Genomic DNA, 21318 nt, shown 5'->3' with positions numbered 1-21318 from the left:
CGTGGCCCCGCCCACCCCGGGACCAGGCCCGCCTCCGCACACACGCACTTCCCGCCACGCCTCCTCGCCCACCTCGGCGGAGCCTCGCTGAACCCAGCGAAGCGAGCGAGGCGCGATGGACGGCCGAGTGCAGCTGATCAAGGCCCTCCTGGCCCTGCCCATTCGGCCCCAGACGCGTCGGTGGAGAAACCCGATCCCCTTCCCCGAGACGTTTGACGGCGACACCGACCGGCTCCCGGAGTTTATCGTGCAGACGGGCGCCTACATGCTAGTGGACGAGACCCTGTTCACCAACGATGCCCTGAAGGTGACGTTCCTCATCACCCGCCTGACCGGGCCCGCCCTGCAGTGGGTGATCCCCTACATCAGGAAGCAGAGCCCCCTCCTCAACGATTACCGGGGCTTCCTGGCCGAGATGAAGCGGGTCTTTGGCTGGGTGGAGGACGAGGACTTCTAGGCCGGGAGCCCCTCGGGCCTGGGGGCGGGTGCTCGGGGGAGGGTCCGCCGCGCCAGTCGCCGCCGCCCAGATCGCCACAGGCGGCGTCCTCCCGCCGCGCCTCCCCCGTCCCTCACCTTCGGGTCGCCGCGATCTCCCCCGCGCTCGTGTCCCCTCCCGCGTAGTGCTTGCCTTTGTTCCAGGAATAGCGCTCCAGGTTCCCGCTGCTGCCGCCGCCGGGCCTGGCTCTGGAGCGGCCGCCGCCCTCTCCCTCTCGGGCCAGCCCGGCCCCTCCCCTGCACACTTGGACTCGGTCGTGCGCTCCAGCTGCAAGCCGGGCTCCTGTTACACACCGGACAGACCACCCTCAGCCCGGCCGCTGCCAACCGCCCGCCCTCTGCCAGACTCCCAGGCCCGCATGCAGGTGCCCAGAGACCTGCGCTGCCGCTGCCGCCGCCACCGCCACCGCCACCGCCATCCACCGCATCCCGCCTACAGCCTGCAGCCTTCAGCGGTCTGGACTCGCCCGGGAGGTGTCTGAGCTGGCCACAGCCTCTGGACAATGCTTCCAACAGCTCGCCACCGCCCTGGAGGGGCCGGCCAGCCTTTCACCTTCGGCGGGACCCAGTCCCTCCCTCCTCCCAGAGACATCTTCTGCTCCTGCCAGGTGGCCGCCAGGTCCCAGGGGTGCCTGGCAGCCAAATCGAGTCACTCATTGTCTCCTGTGGACCTGTTCGTTTCGCCCAGCATCCACTTCTCTTCTGAATGTGCAGCTGTCTCTCTGATGTGTGCCTTTTGTTCCACACAGTAACCCCTGCACTCTGCCCAGCTCTTCTACACTACCTGGACAAACGTCTTTTCCTTATTTTCAATAAATGTCAGACGCTGTTCAAAAAGAAATTGAGTCTCAATGAATATGGCACCTCTCCCTCCCTGGTCCAGTAAGTGGGGTTCATGACTTGCTCAGAAGGTATGTCCCCTGCCATGCTGTGGCTGATGTTGAGTCTCGCTTTATCCAACAGAAAAGATCGCCCTGTGGTGGTCCTGCTGATGGAGACCCCACTGGTGATCATTCAGTCCCGGACGCTGACTCTTCCAAACCAGTCAGTTCCGTGCCCCTTCGGAAGTGGATCTCGATCTGATTTTGGCCAAGGCGATGTTAAGGAGAAATTAGCTAGGAGGCTTTGGGGAAAGAGTTCCTTGCTTCCAAACAGCCGCTTGAAAGCACAATACCTAATTTCTACAAATCATGAATCTTGCACATTTGTTGGTGAACACCTGTCAAAGTTTAATTTAATCCATTACTCTGAGAACCAGCACAATGACAGGTGGTTCAGAAAAAGCATTTACATTTATGCAGCCTTGATTGTTAAGTGGAGGAGAAGGGAGTGCAGAACTGCTCTTGTTAATCTAGGTAGAAAGCAGGTTGAGAGCCTGCAGGACAATAAAATGATAACTTTCTTCAATGGGCAGAAAAGCAAAAAATGTTGCTCCTCACCGTTTCTCTTCATGCTAACCCGTTAAATCACCGGTGCTGCTACTTCATCTATGTCTGGGAAAAGTTAAGTTTCCTAGTAGAGTCAGATAAAAAAATGGACTTATAGGATGACACTCAGTTGACTCTGCCTCATTTCTAATTTGGGTGATTTTTGCAGAACAGGGCAAAGAAGAATCAGTCACTACAGTGGTTTTTCACTTCATTGGCTCTCTCTCTTCATCTGAACAGGTAAACTTGTGCACTGGTTTGTAGGGCTGTACGTGGAGCTGGAGGTACATTACCCTCATTTTGTATCAGAATGTTTTTATTAGCAGAAATAGTGGAAACATCATTAACTTGCATTTGGTATGTAACAGGGCAAAGTCTTAAAGTCAGAGGCAAAATCTGAATTGCTTAATGAAATGGAGTTTTTTGATTCACAGGTCCTTAAGATAATTGAAAGCAGGCTAATTATGAGGTTCCAATTCAAGGTCCTGGCAGTCAGCCTTCCTGGGTGGGTATGAAAGACGACTGGTTCTCTCATTTGGCAGTCAGGCACTTATCACGTACTTCCTGTGTCCCAGGCACTGTACTATGAACTATGAATACATCATTGCAAAGTTATGGTCCAAGTCTTCAAGGAATTCAGAGTCCATTTGGCTGTAGTGGAAAAACAACATGTATATATGGAATCTCAGATTTTGATTTAATTAAGAAGTTCTTGAATCCGTGCTTGGGCACACCAGCTGTATGACGTTATGCAAATTTCTTAACCTTCCTAAGCCATTATTTCCTCATATGTAAAGTGGGTAAAATAATACATTTATATTGGGTTCCTTATGAGAATTCAATTAAGTAACAAAAATAAAATCTGAGCACTGAGACTTCCCTGGTGGCACAGTGGATAAGACTCCGTGCTCCCAATGCAGGGGACCTGGGTTCCATCACTGGTCAGGGAACTAGATCCCACATGCATGCCGCTACTAAGAGTTCGCATGCCACAACTAAGGAGCCGGTGAGAGGCAACTAAGGAGCCCACCTGCTGCAACTAAGGAGCCCACCTGCTGCAACTAAGACCCCGTGCAACCAAATAGATAAATAAATAAATAAAAATAAAAATAAATAAATGAAATGTAACATAAGAAAGCTTTCCAGAAACAAAAATATTTTTTTAAAAAATCTGAGCACTCAATAAATGGGGCTTGCTGTAACTATAAAAACAACATCAATTTAAATTATTTTTTAGGGCATGATGATAACTTGGGGCTTGTATATAACACAGTTGGAGCATAAGAAAAGAACATTTAAATCTGCCCTTGGGAATTCTCTAGTGGTCCAGTGGTTAGGACTCCGCGCTTTCACTGCCGAGGGCCGGGGTTCAGTCTCTGGTCAGGGAACTAAGATCCCACAAGCCACGCAGCACAGCCAAAAAAAAAAAAAAGTCTCCCCTAGATGAGGCAGGGACCATCTCAATAGAGGAAGTAGTAAATGAGTTGAGACTTGATTCCAATGAAAGAGGGCCACCTCTATCTGAAGTTCAGAAGAATGAGAGAATGTGTTTAGTATATAAAAGTCAGGAAGAGGGCATGGTAAGAGTTAAGATAGCAAAGGTAGAAGCTCCATCATGAACATTCTCATATGTCATGCTAAGGCATATATCAATTATTCTGTATTCACTGGGGAACAATGGAAAGATATTGAATGGGGGACTGATGTGATTAGATTTGTGTTTTAATGTTCACTCTGCTGATGTTGAAAATAGATTGTGGGAAGATGGAATGTGGGCCGAGTCCAGTAACGAGTATTTTGTAGGTGATAGTTATCCAGGGCTTAAAGACAAAGAGGATGGGCAGATAAAAGCGACATTCGGATTCATTAGAACTTGGTGATTAGTTGGACCGTGGAGGTTGGGGAGAGGTAGAGATCTGGGATGGGACCAAGTTTCTGGCTTAGTAATTGGACCATTCCTGGATCTGACATGGGCCAGTCTCTCTCTAGCTTTTTGATTCCTTTGCCTGGAATATTTTGTATTTCCTCTTTGCTTTCCCATAACTTTCACTAGACCAATTCCTACTCACTGGATCTGTTGACTTCATTCAGAAGTTCTTCCTGAGCCACCAAGTTTATTTTAGTAGTTTCTCTAATGGGCATCTCATAGGTCCTCAAACTTTTGTATAGCACCATATTGAAATAGAATGACTCTCATTAAATTGCGGGTACTCAACTCACTTTTTTACAGATTTAAAAATCAACTGTAGGTTGAGTTACAATTTACATGCAATAAAATCACCCATTTTAAGTATATATTTCAATGCATTTTGAAATAATACGTACATATATACAGGAATCCCCCCTTATCCTCCGTTTCTCTTTCTGTGGTTTCAGTTACCCTCAGTCAACCATAGTTCAAATATATTAAATGGAAAATCCCCAAAATAAACAATTCATGTTTTAAATTATGTGCCACTCTGAATAGAGTGATGAAATCTATCACCATCACACCCCACCCCACCCTGCCCCTATCGCCTGGGATCCCCAACCATGACATCATCTGCTCCTGACATCCAACCATCCACATTGTCATGGCTTGATGATCCAGGATCACCTAAAGCAGATGATCCTCCTGACGTAGTCAGAAGGTCAATGGTAGCCTAACACTACGTCACAATGCCTACATCATTCACCTCATTTCATGTCATCTGTAAACATTTTATCATCTCACGTCATCACAAAAATAAGGGTCAGTAAGTACAGTACAATAAGATATTTTAAGGGAGAGAGGGAAACCACATTCACATAACTTTTATTCTTGTATATTGATATAATTGTTCTATTTTATTATTAGTTATTGTTAATCTCTTACTGTGCCTAATTTATAAATTAAACTTTATCATAGGCATGTATGTATAGGATAAAGCATGGTATATATAGGGTTCAGTACTATCTGTGGCTTCAGGCATCCACTGGGAGGTCTTGGAATGTATCCCCCGTGGATGTGTATATGTGTGTGGGTGTATGAGTGTGTTTTAATTGCCTCCTATGCACCCCATTGGTGAGGGAGGTATTCCTACCCTAGGGTTATGGGGATGGCTGAACACATGACACCTGACACTGGGCAGACATGATCAATAACAGTTTATTGGTCACATATACTCACAGTTCAACAGAGGAGGGCACTGCACGCTCCATGGGGGGTTGCACTTGGGAACTGAGTGAGCAAACAGGGGCTATGCAAGGCAGGCTTTGTAGTATCAAGAGGATTCGGTGCCCCTGTTTCCCTGCGGAGGATGTGATTGGCTTGTTTGAATAATTCCTCACGCCGGTGGTAAACTGAAACCCTCTACTCAGGGATAAGCAAGAATTGCACCTGGTCTCTGTGATCAGAGGAGTTGTTTGTCTGGGGGACCCTCTCCGTGGGAGCAGAGTAGGGAGGGGAACTTGTGGTTAGGGCATTTGAGGTCCTCCTGGTTTCCCCAGGTCAAGGGAGTGCACAATATTAGGCCTTAATTTTAGGCCTTAAACCACAGTATGTAAATATGTATGTACATATGTATATGTGTGTGAACACCACCACAATCCAGATATAGGACATTTCTGTCACCTCAAAATGTTTGCTTGTACCACTTTGCAACCAGTCACACCCCTAGTCCAAGCAATCTAGCACTGTAGCAATCTAGATTAGATTTTCCTATTCCAGGACTTCACATAAATGGAATGATACAGTATGTACCATTTTATGTCTGGCTTCCTTCACCTCAGCATGATGCTTTAATATTCACCCATGTTATAGCATGCATCAGTAGTTCATTCCTCATTATTGCTAAATAGTAGTCCAATGTATGGATATACCATATTTGTTTTATTTATTAATCTGTTTGATGAAAATGTAGGTAGTTTCTACTTTTAGGCTATTGTGAATAAAGCTTTTATGAAAATAATTATGCAAGTCTTTATTTGGGCATATGTTTTTATTTCTAGGACAAATAACCACGAGTGGAATTTCTAAGATATACGGCTGGTGTATATTTAACTTTATAAGAAACTGCCAAACTGTTTTCCAAAATGGTTTCTCCACACTCCCACCAGCAATGTGTGAACGTTCCAGTTCCTCCACATCCTCACCAACACTAGATATTGACGTTATTTTAACGTATTTTTAAAAATATTTATTTATTTATTTATTTGGTTGCACCGGGTCTTAGTTGTGGCAGGCAAGCTCCTTAGTTGCGGCTCTCGGGCTCCTTAGTTGTAGCATGCGAACTCTTAGTTGCGGCATGCATGTGGGATCTAGTTCCCTGACGAGGGATCGAACCCAGGCTCCCTGCATTGGGAGCTTGGAGTCTTAACCACTGCACCACCAGGGAAGTCCCTAATGTATTTTTAATTTATTATTTTTATCAGTAATTTTAGACATTCTAGTGTGTGTCATCTCATTGTATTTTTTATTTTCATTTCCCTGATGAATAGTAATATTAAGCATATTACTCATGTGCTTATTGCCCATTTATATATCTTCTTTTATGAAGGTTCTGTTCACATCCCTGGACCATTTTTTTATTGTAATTTTTCTTATTATTACTGAGTTATTATTTTTCTTATTATTACTGGTTCTTTACATATTCTAGATAACAGTCCTATGTCAGATATATGTATCCCAAATGTTTTTTCTAGGTCTGTACCTTGCTTTTCAATTTTCTGAAAGTTGTCTTTTGAATTATGATGTTTTTCATAGTTTACATAAAGTCCAATTTATAATTTTTGCCTTTTGTGATTTGAAGTCTTCCGAAAAGCAGATGCCGAGACAGAATTAGACATTCAAGTAGCTTATTGGGGGAAACACCTGTGGAAGATAACGAAGAGGAGGAGAAGAAGGGACAGCTGTGGAGAGCCTTCAGTCCATGATGCCAGGCTGACACCTGTACAAGGAGAGAAGAAAGAGCCTTAGGGCTTCCCTGGTGGCGCAGTGGTTGAGAATCTGCCTGCCCATGCAGGAGACACGGGTTCGAGCCCTGGTCTGGGAAGATCCCACATGCCGCGGAGCAACTGGGCCCGTGAGCCACAACTACTGAGCCCGCGCGTCTGGAGCCTATGCTCCGCAACAAGAGAGGCCGGGATCGTGAGAGGCCCGCGCACCGCGATGAAGAGTGGCCCCTGCTCGCCGCAACTAGAGAAAGCCCTCGCGCAGAAACAAAGACCCAACACAGCCAAAAATAAATAAATAAATTAATTAATTAAAAAAAAAGAAAGAGCCTTAGTCTGAAAAAAATCTCATTCGGGCAAATGGGGAACTCAGAGCAAAGACTGTCTGTTATTGGAGTCCTGTGTCAGACAGGAATGGTCCAGCTCCAGTACCCCTGCTCTGCTCAGTCACTGGCTGGTAGCAGCCTAAAGAGAGCATGACCTCAGTGTGAAGACTACACTGGGTCCAAAAGTGCAGCAGCTGGAAGGTGGCTGCTCACTCTTATTGTCATAGAAGGTTGTCTTGAAAGGAGATCTGAGTGGTACCCTTCCTTGGGTACCTCAGTGTGCCCCTTGTGCAGCACGGATCTACTTCTCTCTGCTGGTTAGGGGAGCATCTCCTTCACGGTTCCCATGGCCTCTCTTGCTGAGAGGGAACTTAGAAGACGTAGGTTAGTGTAATGAGCTACAGCCCCTGTTGCTGTACTTGGTCCCCGGGCCACAACTGTGACTCACCCTCTTCCTCCTCCACTATCCAGCCTAAAATTCCATCATTTTCAGATCTCACCTTGCAGGTCTTGGTGGCTTACCTGGTCATAAGGGCTTGAGTCCTTGGCAACCATATACTTACAGGCCGGGGTTGCTGCAAATGTGCAGCAATTCACAGGTAAAATTGAGCAAGGGAGTACCAGGAGGTGGCAAGTGAATTACCTGGGTTCAAGCCAACTTGAGTTTGTTTCCTTCATTTTTAAGGGTGAAGAATATTCCGTTGTATGTATATACTACATTTTCTTTATCCATTCACTCATCGATGGATGTTTAGGTTGTTTCCATATCTTGGCTATTATGAATAATACTGCAGTGAACATGGGGGTGCAGGTCTCTCTTCGAGATCTTGATTTCAATTCCTTTGGATAAATACCCAGAAGTGGAATTGCTGGATCATATGGTAGTTCTGTCTTTAATTTTGGGGGGTACCTTCATGCTATTTTCCATAGTGGCAGCACCATTTTACATTCCCACCAACAGCATACCAGAGGTTTCTTTTCTCTATATCTTTGCCAACACTTGCTATTTGTTGTCTTTTTGATAATAACCATCCTAACATGTGTGAGGTGACATTTCATTGTGGTTTTGATTTGCATTTCCCTGATGGTTAGTGATGTTGAGCATTTTGCATAACTCTGTAAATAACCCGAAAGCCGTTGACTGGTACACTTTAAATGGGTGAATTTTATGGTATGACAAATATATCTCAATAAAGCTGTTAAAAATAAAAATGGTCCCAGGACTGACAGCATATTGGTTAAGAGGGCAGGGCTTCCGGAATCTTCGATGTGAGTCCCAGTTCCGCCACTTTTTAGCTGTAGGACCTCGGGCAAATTAGATGGCCTTTGCTAAGCCTCAGTTTCCTCAACTATAAATAGTGCTTACTTCACGAGAGTGTTGAAGATCAAACAAGAATATCTACGTAAGGTTCTGGGACATAGAGAGTGCTCAAACATCTCCAGCCATTTTGTTATGATATAAGCCTTCATCTCTAATTCAAAGACATTCTCTAAATGAAATAAAGATAAAAATTGCAAAAAAAATTGCAAAAAAAATTGCAAAAAAAATACTGTATATTTAAGGAATTAGTTTGTAGAAATATAGTAAGAAGTGATATTTTTCTGGATGTTGACCAGGTTTGTACATAAATTAACAACCTTATTGCTGCATTCTTTTCCCCACAATCTGTAAATAATTTTTCAAACTAGCTCTGTCATTCTGCTGGTTTCCTGACTAATGCATTACATAAAAGTTTGACAGGTGTTCATCAACAAGCTGTGTAAGAATTATGGTTGTAACAATGTGAGAGTTGTACTTGCACACTACTTATTACACGAGTTCTCTCTACCACGATTGCTCCAGAATCTAAGATCTCAAGACATTAAACTACTCAAAGGCCACTTTGTCCCCTCTGTGTCTATATTTCCTATATGAAATTTTTTGTAATGTGTGTCACAAAATTTGTGTAATATTATCTTAACTTTTAGAGTTCAAGTAATATTGGCCCTAACCACCACCGCCAAAAAAAAAAAAAAAGATTAATTGCATTTTCTCTCTCATTCCTCTTATATTTATATTCCTCTTTTTTTTTTTATCAGTCTTTATGTTTCTCCCACCTTTGATATTCACTTCTGAATGGTTAATGGTGGGGGACAGAATAAATTGCTGAGAAGGAAGTTATGGAAACAAACCATGAATGACAACTGTAATGGGTGAGATGGCAAAGTAATTGCTATGAACTGAATGTTTGTGTTCCTCCTTCCAAATCCATATGTTGAAGCTCTAATCCCCAGTGTGATGGTGTTTGAAAGTAGGGCATTTGGGGAAGTTATAAGGCTTAGATGAGCTCATGAGGTTGGAGTGCCCAAATGGAAGTAGTGTCCTTACAAGAGGAAGAGATAGGGGCTTCCCTGGTGGCTCAGTGGTTGAGAATCCGCCTGCCAAAGCAGGGGACACCGGTTCAAGCTCTGGTCTGGGAAGATCCCACATGCCGCGGAGAAACTAGGCCCGTGAGCCACAACTACTGAGTCTGCGCGTCTGGAGCCTGTGCTCCGCAACAAGAGAGGCCGCGATAGTGAGAGGCCCGCGCACCGTGATGAAGAGTGGCCCCCGTTTGCCGCAACTAGAGAAAGCCCTCACACAGAAACGAAGACCCAACACAGCCAAAAATAAATAAATAAATAAATTTTAAAAATAATAATAATAAGAGGAAGAGATAGGATTTCTTTCTCTCTCTCCCTCTCTTTCTCTCTCTCTCTCTCCACCATGTAAGGATGCAGCAAAAAGGCAGCTGTTTGCAAACCAGGAAATGAGCCCTCACAAGACATCTGATATACCAGCACATTGAGTTTGGACTTCCCAGCCTCTAGAACCGTGAGAAATAAATGTTTTGCTGTTTAAGCCACCAAGTCTATGCTATTTTATAATAGCAGCCTGAACTGAGATGCTAATGAAAAATAACCTCCCTTCTCTACTTACAAATGCCATTTCTTCTTCTCTCCCTTTATGGAATCTTTCAAAAATGTTCATGATTAATTCTTGCAAACAATTAACCCTCTCCTAGACATTTGTATCACGAAAAAGGACTTGGGATGATACAACTGCTGTAGACAAAGGAACAATCCTTAACAGAACCATTCTGGTAGGAGGAAGAAAACTGCAGGGGCATTTTTGTTGAGGGGGGTAGGGGGCTACCAACACTGTTCAAAGGATGCCCAGTCTTCACAGCCCATTCTACCTCCCTCGAGAGCCAGGTGGACACAGATTGTAGGGAACATGCTGGATCTACCCCAAAAAGTAAACTGTTTCCAAGCCCTTTTCAAACCACTTCAGCAGAATCTACGTTTAAAGCCAAACAGTGAATATGCTTAACACAATCGTCTTTCATACCCATCCAGGAAGGCTGACTGCCAGGACCTTGAATTGGAACCTCATAATTGGCCTGCTTTCAATTATTTTAAGAACCTGTGAACCAAAAACCTCCATTTCATTCAGCGATTCAAAGTTTTCCTCTGACTTTAAGACTTTGACCTAATACATGCCAAATTTCAAGTTAATGGTGGTTTCAGTATTTGGAGGAACAAAAAAATAATAAAGAACACATAACACAAGTAATGTACCTCCATGTCAATGTAGTCTTATGAACTACAACACGTGAATAGCAAAAGCTTACCTCTTCAAATGAAGAAAGAGATGGATAGAGGAAAAAAAGTGAAAAAACACTGGTGTGATTTATTCCTCTATCCTGTGTTCTAGAAAATCACCAAAATTTAGAAATGAGACAAAACGTTAGATTGTACAACCTTTGAACATCACACCAGAGAATTGTCTATTAGCCCACCCGTGGATCATCTGACGCAGGATAGTTAACTTTGTTGACCAACAATTGGTAAGGGAGCACAGGCTTTTTACAATACTATAAACATAAGAGGTTAAACTGAAGATAAGCAAGGAGGGATGACTCTTTTCTGTTCATTAGGGGAGTTTATACTTTTATTGTCCTACAGGTCATCAACCAGGTTTGTGCAAACAATATCATTTCTGCATGCCTTTCCACTACCTACATAATGAAGGTTCTATAAATGTTTTTCAAAAGCACCTGTATCATTCTGTTGGCTCCCTGAATAATAGGATAAGTAAAACTTTGACATTGTTCACCATCTGTGTGGGGTTAATGGTTTGTAAAAATTTGGGTGCTTTCAAATGGCTTTTGGAAATGAGGAAAGCTTTTCAGAAAAGCCTCCTGGCTGACTTCTCACATCACCTTGGCCAAAGTGAAGATCCGTTTCTTAAGAGGCTTGGAACAATCCTAACTGGTTTAGAGGGTTATTCATCTGGGACTGAACAGTCACCAGTGGGGTCTCTATCCCCAGGAACACCTCAGGATTCTGACTTTGATATTTTATATGCAAGGCTCAACAGGGAGGAGAGTGCCTCTAACATCCCCCGTGGAAGAACAAGGCATGTTTCTTCTGGACCACTTTTCCATGAATAGGGAGGGAGAGGTGCCATATTCACTGAGACTCAATTTCTTTTTAAATAGTGTCTGACATTTATTGAAAATAAGAAAAGGGTTTTGTTCAAGTAGTGTTGAGGAGTTGGGTAGATATGAGTTATACTGTTGACCAATAAACACATAACTAAGAAAATACTGCACATCCAGAAGAGAAGTGGATTCTGGGCGAAACGAACAGGTCCACAGGAGACAATGAGTGACTCGATTTGGCTGCCAGGCACCCCTGGGACCTGGCGGCCACCTGGCAGGAGCAGAAGATGTCTCTGGGAGGAGGGAGGGACTGGGTCCCGCCGAAGGTGAAAGGCTGGCCGGCCCCTCCAGGGCGGTGGCGAGCTGTTGGAAGCATTGTCCAGAGGCTGTGGCCAGCTCAGACACCTCCCGGGCGAGTCCAGACCGCTGAAGGCTGCAGGCTGTAGGCGGGATGCGGTGGATGGCGGTGGCGGTGGCGGTGGCGGCGGCAGCGGCAGCGCAGGTCTCTGGGCACCTGCATGCGGGCCTGGGAGTCTGGCAGAGGGCGGGCGGTTGGCAGCGGCCGGGCTGAGGGTGGTCTGTCCGGTGTGTAACAGGAGCCCGGCTTGCAGCTGGAGCGCACGACCGAGTCCAAGTGTGCAGGGGAGGGGCCGGGCTGGCCCGAGAGGGAGAGGGCGGCGGCCGCTCCAGAGCCAGGCCGCTCCCGGCGGCAGCAGCGGGAACCTGGAGCGCTATTCCTGGAACAAAGGCAAGCACTACGCGGGAGGGGACACGAGCGCGGGGGAGATCGCGGCGACCCGAAGGTGAGGGACGGGGGAGGCGCGGCGGGAGGACGCCGCCTGTGGCGATCTGGGCGGCGGCGACTGGCGCGGCGGACCCTCCCCCGAGCACCCGCCCCCAGGCCCGAGGGGCTCCCGGCCTAGAAGTCCTCGTCCTCCACCCAGCCAAAGACCCGCTTCATCTCGGCCAGGAAGCCCCGGTAATCGTTGAGGAGGGGGCTCTGCTTCCTGATGTAGGGGATCACCCACTGCAGGGCGGGCCCGGTCAGGCGGGTGATGAGGAACGTCACCTTCAGGGCATCGTTGGTGAACAGGGTCTCGTCCACTAGCATGTAGGCGCCCGTCTGCACGATAAACTCCGGGAGCCGGTCGGTGTCGCCGTCAAACGTCTCGGGGAAGGGGATCGGGTTTCTCCACCGACGCGTCTGGGGCCGAATGGGCAGGGCCAGGAGGGCCTTGATCAGCTGCACTCGGCCGTCCATCGCGCCTCGCTCTCTTCGCTGGGCTCCACAGGGCTTGGTCTACGAGGAGGTGTGGCGGGAAGTGCGTGTGTGCGGAGGCGGGCCTGGGCCCGGGGCGGGCGGGGCCATGGGCGGTACCTGGCGCGGCGGGGCTCCGCCTACATGGCCTGGCATTTGCTAGTGCGCAGGCGCGACATTGGGGGGCCGAGTTGGGCGGGGCGGGAGTAGGGAAAGGAGGCGGGGTAGGAATCTGAGGGGCGGGGCCTAGATTTCCTAAGGCGGTACGCGGGAGAGGGGCGGGGGCCACGGGAGGAGCCCAAAACACCTAGTGTTAAGTGGTGAGGGCAGAGTCCATTGCCATTGGAGTGGGGAGGGCCGAGTGCTTTGGAGTAGAGAAGTAGACCTGGTGTCCACCCTCCCTTTGGGCCACTCATTTTTCTTCCGAGTTCCTTGTAGAACCCTCGGCCTCTGGACGCCCCTTGCATAAATTTCCGTTGTGAACACATTTTCCTGCTTATTCATGCATCTCTCAGCCAGAGATTACTGGCACCCACGCTGCAGAGGTGGTTGCCTGCCACATTAATGCGAAAGTCCCAAATATTAGCTAGCGTAATTTAGAGCAGCATATTCAAAGAATGATGTACCATGACCAGGGAATGTAAGGAAGTTTTAATGTTAGGAAATCTCTTAATCTGCTATATTAAAAGAGCAAAAGAAAATAATCAATAGAGAAACTGAAAGGCAAGTGTGAAAGTGAATGGATGCTTTCCAAAAGCGATTTTATACATGTTCAATGTAAGAATAAAGGAAAGGAATAACTAAGAGTTTTAACAAATTGGAAAGGAGGAGAGGAAATTAGTCATTACCTGTTATATCAGAATACCATTTTGTGACTGAGTATAAAATTAATATAAATTTATCACCAGCTTTCATAAATACAGAAAATAACCAATTAAAATATATAATGGTAGAAGACCCTATTCAGAGAAACAATTCAAAGGAAATAGTGCCTAGAAATGTATTTTTTAAATTGTAAAAACCACATGAAGAAATGTTTTAAATGCTAAAGAGGGATACAAAAGAATACTCAAACAAATGGAATGATATCCCAGATCTGGGGTAGGTTGACTCAATATCATAAAGTTGTTAAATTTCCCTAAGCTATTTTTAAAATAAATTTATTTATTTTATTTATTTTTTGTTTGGCCGCGTTGGGTCTTCGTTGCTGTAAGCGGGCTTTCTCTAGTTGCGGCAAGCGGGGGCTACTCTTCGTTGCAGTGCGCGGGCTTCTCATTGCGGTGGCTTCCTCTTGTTGCAACGCATGGGCTCTAGGCGCGCGGGCTTCAGTAGTTGTGGCACATGGGCTCAGCAGTTGTGGTGCACAGGCTTAGTTGCTCCGCGGCATGTGGGGTCTTCCTGGACCAGGGATCGAACCCGTGTTCCCTGCATTGGCAGGCAGATTCTTAACCACTGCGCCACCAGGGAAGTCCAATTTCCCTAAGTTAAATTATACTTCCAACACATGACCAGTGATGGGATCTTGTCATGAGGCAATATTGTGTTTAATCAAATTATATGCACTATTTTCCCCTCCAACATAATCCTACCAAAACACCAAGAAGATTTTGTCTTGATTAGAGAAGCTCATTTTAAGATTCACGTGGAAGAATAAACAATGAAAAATAGCACGGAAATTTTTGAAACATAAGGGTAGTGAGGGATGACGTGCTTCAACAGATAATCACAAATATATATTATTATTTATTGGTATATTTTTATTGTCTTTTTCCCCTGACTAAAATACAAGATGCTGGCAACCTCAGGTAGCCATGATGTTAAACAATTCCCTCTGTTTTGTTTTTTTTTTTTTCAGTAAATGTCCTGGGGATAGGGCTTTCCCACAGCTAGCTCCCAGTCAGGTGAAATACCACTGTCCAGAGAACGGGACTTTTTCAGGGAGCTACAACATCGCAGTTCGAGGAAAGTCCCAACTGTGCCAGACGTAACAAGGTCCTATGAGAACCTTATCCAGCCTACTTCTCCCAACCCACCTCCTCCCAAACTCCAACCACTCTCCTCTCTGCTCCAGACATTCCGCCCTCCTGTTCCTTAAACACAATAAGCTCATTTACTCAGATGCATTCTATTCTCAGGCTGGAAAATGAAAAAGCCAAGGGCCCTTGTAGCAGTTGAGATGAGGGGGTTTGTTCAGGAGTTCTGGGGGTCGAGAAAGAGGGTAAGTATGAAGAAGATTTAGGCTGGTTGGGGGAAGGTTTTGCCAACACCAAGAGAACCAAGAGTATCAGAGTACAGGGAAGATCTGGATAAAGGAATCCCTTTTTTGAAGTTTGGCCAAATTCCTTTCCAGAAGGATTGTGCAGATTCTAAGCTCCTTTAAACAGTGTGTGCTCTGCCCATCACTCAACAACTCCACCAGCAGTGATTTTCTTTTAATAGCAGTTGAACGCAATGGATCAGAAAGCGGGTCTATAAGTGCATTAATTTGCAATATTTGATTATGGATAAAGTGGAAATATTTTTGTATCTTTATATTTCGATTGTCTTCCATCTTCTTGGTTGAGTCTAATTATATGACTGCACATTTTTTGAGGTCTAAGTTTTGCTTATCTATTTGTATAAAGTATTAGTGCACATATTATGCATTTGTAATAATATAAAACATATCTTCTCGCTGCCTTGAATTATCATTTTTGGACAAATGTAATTGTTGACATTGTAATTAATCAAATCGATTTCTGTGGTTATTATACTAGATTCTACACTGGACCAAGATGAAGGAAACATCACAATCTTCTCTTACAGATTTTCTTTAATTTTTCAATCCTATAACTTTTCCACTCATCCAGAATACATTTTTAAGGGTGCACAACATGAGAATCTTCTTTGTTCTGTTCCATTTTTTAAAATAAAGATAAGCTTTATTACATTAGTTAATAACTTCACAGGAGGATGAAAATGGTTTTAATGGTTTTTATTGGTTTTGGAACTTCTGCTTGTGAGCTTCAGAATTAAAATCTACAGGCTGAGATGATACTAAAACTTTCTGAGTTCCATCCACATTTTTTGTACCACTCAGTCTTCCTTTTTATACTCATGCCTCCATCATGTGACACCTATTGTGTATTCAAGGGGAGAATTAAATGAAAGGATAACTGTTGTTTTGCTCCAAAGCCTGAGGACTCCAGTCACTGAGAGTAATTCTGATACTTGGTGTTAAGTAAAACAGTTACTTCCGGGCTTCCCTGGTGGCACAGTGGTTGAGAATCTGCCTGCCAATGCAGAGGACACGGGTTCGAGCCCTAGTCTGGGAAGATCCCACATGCCGCGGAGCAACTAGGCCCGTGAACCACAATTACTGAGCCTGCGCGTCTGGAGCCTGTGCTCCGCAACAAGAGAGGCCGCGATAATGAGAGGCCCCGCGCACCGTGATGAAGAGTGGCCCCCACTTGCCGCAACTAGAGAAAGCCCTTGCACAGAAACGAAGACTCAACACAGCCATAAATAAATAAATAAATAAATATTAAAAAAAAAAACAAAAAAAAAAGTTACTTCCTTTTGAGAATGGTGATGGTTAAGCTTGCTTTTTAGCCTTTTTGCTGGTTGATTCTTGATTTTGATTTCAGTTATGTATATTATTTTATGTAGAAATGATGTAATGACTCTTATATTGGTGGAACATTGATGATCTCTAAATCCATACCTTGATTACTTTTAGAAATGTGAAAGATTCATTGCTGGTATTTGGGCTTTACTGTGTCTGTGTCATTGGTACTGGCAGGAATGCAGATTTCAGGAGCTTGGACACTAGCCTCACTAATCCTGACTTTTATTACAAATGCCCATTGCCCATAGTATCCTAGGGGCATACTTGCAAATTAAGAGCAAATTCCCCATTATATATACCTTACCAAATGTCTTAATTTCTTCTGTTGTTTTCTCCTCAAAGACCTGTGTTCAGTGTCAAATGTTAGTAACATTATGTAATTTAAAAAAATTCTTCATGAATTTGTTCTGGATTAAATTAGCTCATTTCTAGTTTTATCAATTTTTGAACTTACTATGTTACCAATTACTGAAACTAATATAAAAGTAACACAGTTGTATAATGTGCATTTCATGGTCTATTAAGTGGAACACAAACCCCATTTGCATGATCTATTACCCATATTCTTGCATAGTGTATAAAATGTCAGTAATTGGTAACAAAGTGGGAACACATAACCCATTCCAAAGGTTTCTCACCCATAATTTTGTATGAGTCAATTGCTTTATTAATGAAAAGAAAAAATGGAGTTTTGAGACTCCCCTTCTAGAAAATAACTGGCAATACCTTGCAACATAATATTTAATAATTCCCCTATGATGCTTGATTAAAGCATGTTGAACCTAGGTTCATTTTGAAGGGGCAATCAGGTTTCTATAAAGCAGCAGTCTTATCTCGTGATTCGATTCATGCAGTTCCTGTCTTAACAAACTCTTTTGGCCTACCTCACACAGGCTGCATGACTGGGTACTCTGCCCCAACCAACCATTTGCAGAAATTCTTCTGGATAAGGGAAAGGGGAAGTTTGCCCCAGCCACTCATCTTCTGAGTTTCCAAGTTACCTAAGTTTCCTGCAGTTGTGTTAGGCTGTCCACCCATTAGCGTCTCCTTGTAGATTTGTACAGTCACCATTTCCTTCAGGACCTGTGGTGGAAAAGTCTAGTACTGGTCAGCCTATGGGCCTGTGATGAGAAGAGAGTGGACCTGGAACCAACTGTCTGGACCTGCCAGACAAGTAAGTGCACCCTTATGTTATGTGGGGCCACAGATGCTGGGTGGAGGGTAGCACCCATCCCCTGTCAGCTATAACATTATTTAAGGTGGTGTTGAAATGCCTTCCCTTAGTCTCTAAGATAGGAACTTCCAACAATGTCAGGGTCGCTCCCTGGGCACTGCTTATTAACTCCATAACTCCACGGTTCAGGCACTGTGTCTATAATCAGTCAGTGGCATCTTTTTCCAGTCCTTATTCATGTTCCTTTGTTCACTGTGGGTGCCACTATTACAGACACGTTGCATTTATTAGAATGTCAGATTTCCAAAAACCTGATCATGACATATTCCCATCAAAGTTTTGATCTGTCTTTTTCTCCTTTTGGAAAACCCTTGTAATACCAGGCAGAAGCAGGATGGGCTGGAAGGCATTGTGCAAAACAAACTTCAGGAATCGAGAGATTGTGGGAGTGCTGCTTTTTCTCAGGTAGGAGAACATGGATTTGAATGTAATTTAAAGCTAGCTCTATTTAGGAAAGGGGAGAAAGATGAGACCTGTACACCAAGTGGGTGTCAGAGAATGAAAGTCTACCAGTCTACCCCCGCAATGGGTGGGTGGGCATTTATTTTGCAGTGGTCCTGGAGGCATAGGCTAACAATTAAAGTAATATGCAGGTCAATACTTCGTTAAATATTTATCTTTCCATACTTTGTTGGGCTTTTTTTTTTTTTGCCTTGCAGATGTTGCTGAGACAATACATTGTGTTTCATTCACAATAAATTTCTAGTACCTGAGTCTGACTCTTTCTTACTCTCACCTCTGAGCCTCAATTTCCATATTTGCAAAATGGGAATCACACCTTGCTGTCAGGTATATTGTAAGAATCAAGTGTGGTAATCTGTGTAAAGTGCTTAGCACCCAGGAGGTACTGAAGGAATTAGTACACCATTTCCAAAATCCATATATTGGAAAAGAACATTGTGGCTTGGTTTAGCTCTTCTCCCCACCTGTCCAGACCCCACTCCCACTTCATTTCTTTAGACTTCTGTCATAATTTCAACCAAACGTTTGTTTCCTTTCACAGGACCAGCATATTTCCTCAGATATTACTGGACCAGGACCTCAGAAGAAGAATGGAGGCAAAGATCGAGAATATGCAAAAAATGTTTACCAAAGATCTAGAAGAATTAAAGAACAAACAGAGATGAACAATACAATAACTGAAATGAAAAATACACTAGAAGGAATCAATAGCAGAATAACTGAGGCAGAAGAACGGATAAGTGACCTGGAAGACAGAATGGTGGAATTCACTTCTGTGGAACAGAATAAAGAAAAATGAATGAAAAGAAATGAAGACAGCCTAAGAGACCTCTGGGACAACATTAAACGCAACAACATTCGCATTATAGGGGTCCCAGAAGGAGAAGAGAGAGAGAAAGGACCCGAGAAAATATTTGAAGAGATTATAGTAAAAAATTTCCCTAACATGGGAAAGGAAATAGCCACCCAAGTCCAGGAAGCACAGAGTCCCATACAGGATAAACCCAAGGAGAAACACGCTGAGAAACATAGTAATCAAATGGGCAAAAATTAAAGACAAAGAAAAATTATTGACAGCAGCAAGGGAAAAATGACAAATAACATACAAGGGAACTCCCATAAGGTTAACAGCTGATTTCTCAGCAGAAACTCTACAAGCCAGAAGGGAGTGGCATGACATACTTAAAGTGATGAAAGGGAAGAACCTACAACCAAGATTACTCTACCCGGCAAGGATCTCATTCAAATTTGATGGAGAAATCAAAAGCTTTACAGACAAGCAAAAGCTAAGAGAATTCAGCACCACCAAACCAGCTCTACAACAAATGCTAAAGGAACTTCTCTAAGTGGGAAACACAAGAGAAGAAAAGGACCTACAAAAACAAACACAAAACAATTAAGAAAATGGGAATAGGAACATACACATCGATAATTACCTTAAACGTGAATGGATTAAATGTTCCAACCAAAAGACACAGGCTTGCTGAATGGATACAAAAACAAGACCCATCTATATGCTGTCTACAAGAGACCCACTTCAGACCTAGGGACACATACAGACTGAAAGTGAGGGGATGGAAAAAGATATTCCATGAAAATGGAAATCAAAAGAAAGCTGGAGCAGCAATACTCATATCAGACAAAATAGACTTTAAAATAAAGAATGTTACAAGAAACAAGGAAGGACACTGTGTAATGATCAAGGGATCAATCCAAGAAGAAGATATAACGATTATAAATATATATGCACCCAACATAGGAGCACCTCAATACATAAGGCAACTGCTAACAGCTCTAAAAGAGGAAATCGACAGTAACACAATAATACTGGGGGACTTTAACACCTCACTTACACCAGTGGACAGATCATCCAAACAAAAAATTAATAAGGAAACACAAGCTTTAAATGACACAATAGACCAGATAGATTTAATTGATATTTATAGGACATTCCATCCAAAAACAGCAGATTACACTTTCTTCTCAAGTGCGCACGGAACATTCTCCAGGATAGATCACATCTTGGGTCACAAATCAAGCCTCAGTAAATTTAAGAAAATTGAAATCATATCAAGCATCTTTTCTGACCACAACGCTATGAGATTAGAAATGAATTACAGGGAAAAAAACGTGAAAAGCACAAACACATGGAGGCTAAACAATACGTTACTAAATAACCAAGAGATCACTGAAGAAATCAAAGAGGAAATTGAAAAATACCTAGAGACAAATGACAATGAACACACGACGATCCAAAACCTATGGGATGCAGCAAAAGCAGTTCTAAGAGGGAAGTTTATAGCTATACAAGCCTACCTCAAGAAACAAGAAAAATTTCAAATAAACAATCTAACCTTACACCTAAAGGAGCTAGAGAAAGAAGAACAAACAAAACCCAAAGTTAGCAGAAGGAAAGAAATCATAAAGATCAGAGCAGAAATAAATGAAATAGAAACAAAGAAAACAATAGCAAAGATCAATAAAACTAAAAGCTGGTTCTTTGAGAAGATCAACAAAATTGATAAACCATTAGCCAGACTCATCAAGAAAAAGAGGGAGCAGACTCAAATCAATAAAATTAGAAATGAAAAAGGAGAAGTTACAAGAGACATGGCAGAAATACAAAGCATCCTAAGAGACTACTACAAGCAACTCTATGCCAATAAAATGGACAACCTGGAAGAAATGGACAAATTCTTAGAAAGGTATAAGCTTCCAAGACTGAACCAGGAAGAAACAGAAAATATGAACAGACCAATCACAAGTAATGAAATTGAAACTGTGATTAAAAATCTTCCAACAAACGAAAGTCCAGGACCAGATGGCTTCACAGGTGAATTCTATCAAACATTTAGAGAAGAGCTAACACCCATCCTTCTCAAACTCTTCCAAAAAATTGCAGAAGAAGGAAAACCCCCAAAGTCATTCTGTGAGGCCACCATCACCCTGATACCAAAACCAGACAAAGATACTACAAAAAAAGAAAATTACAGATCAATATCACTGATGAATATAGATGCAAAAATCCTCAACAAAATACTAGCAAACAGAATCCAACAACACATTAAAAGGATCATACACCATGATCAAGTGGGATTTATCCCAGAGATGCAAGGATTCTTCAATATGCAC

At 43.6% G+C, this 21318-nt stretch overlaps 1 protein-coding gene across 1 annotated transcript; it reads left to right on the top strand.

The window, feature by feature from the left end:
* Positions 1-461: 461 nt before the first annotated feature.
* On the top strand, positions 462-1336 carry LOC133081905 (CAAX box protein 1-like; the record flags this gene model as incomplete). Its single annotated transcript, XM_061178222.1, has 1 exon — positions 462-1336. A coding segment is annotated over one exon (516 nt), but the record flags the coding sequence as incomplete, so codon positions are not given.
* Between the last annotated feature and the right edge of the window lie 19982 nt (positions 1337-21318).

Source organism: Eubalaena glacialis, chromosome X, assembly GCF_028564815.1.
Source record: "Eubalaena glacialis isolate mEubGla1 chromosome X, mEubGla1.1.hap2.+ XY, whole genome shotgun sequence".
In the NCBI taxonomy this organism is placed as follows: Eukaryota; Metazoa; Chordata; class Mammalia; order Artiodactyla; family Balaenidae; genus Eubalaena; species Eubalaena glacialis.
Note: the sequence above shows the minus strand (reverse complement) of the source record. Positions and strands in the feature narration are given on the sequence as shown.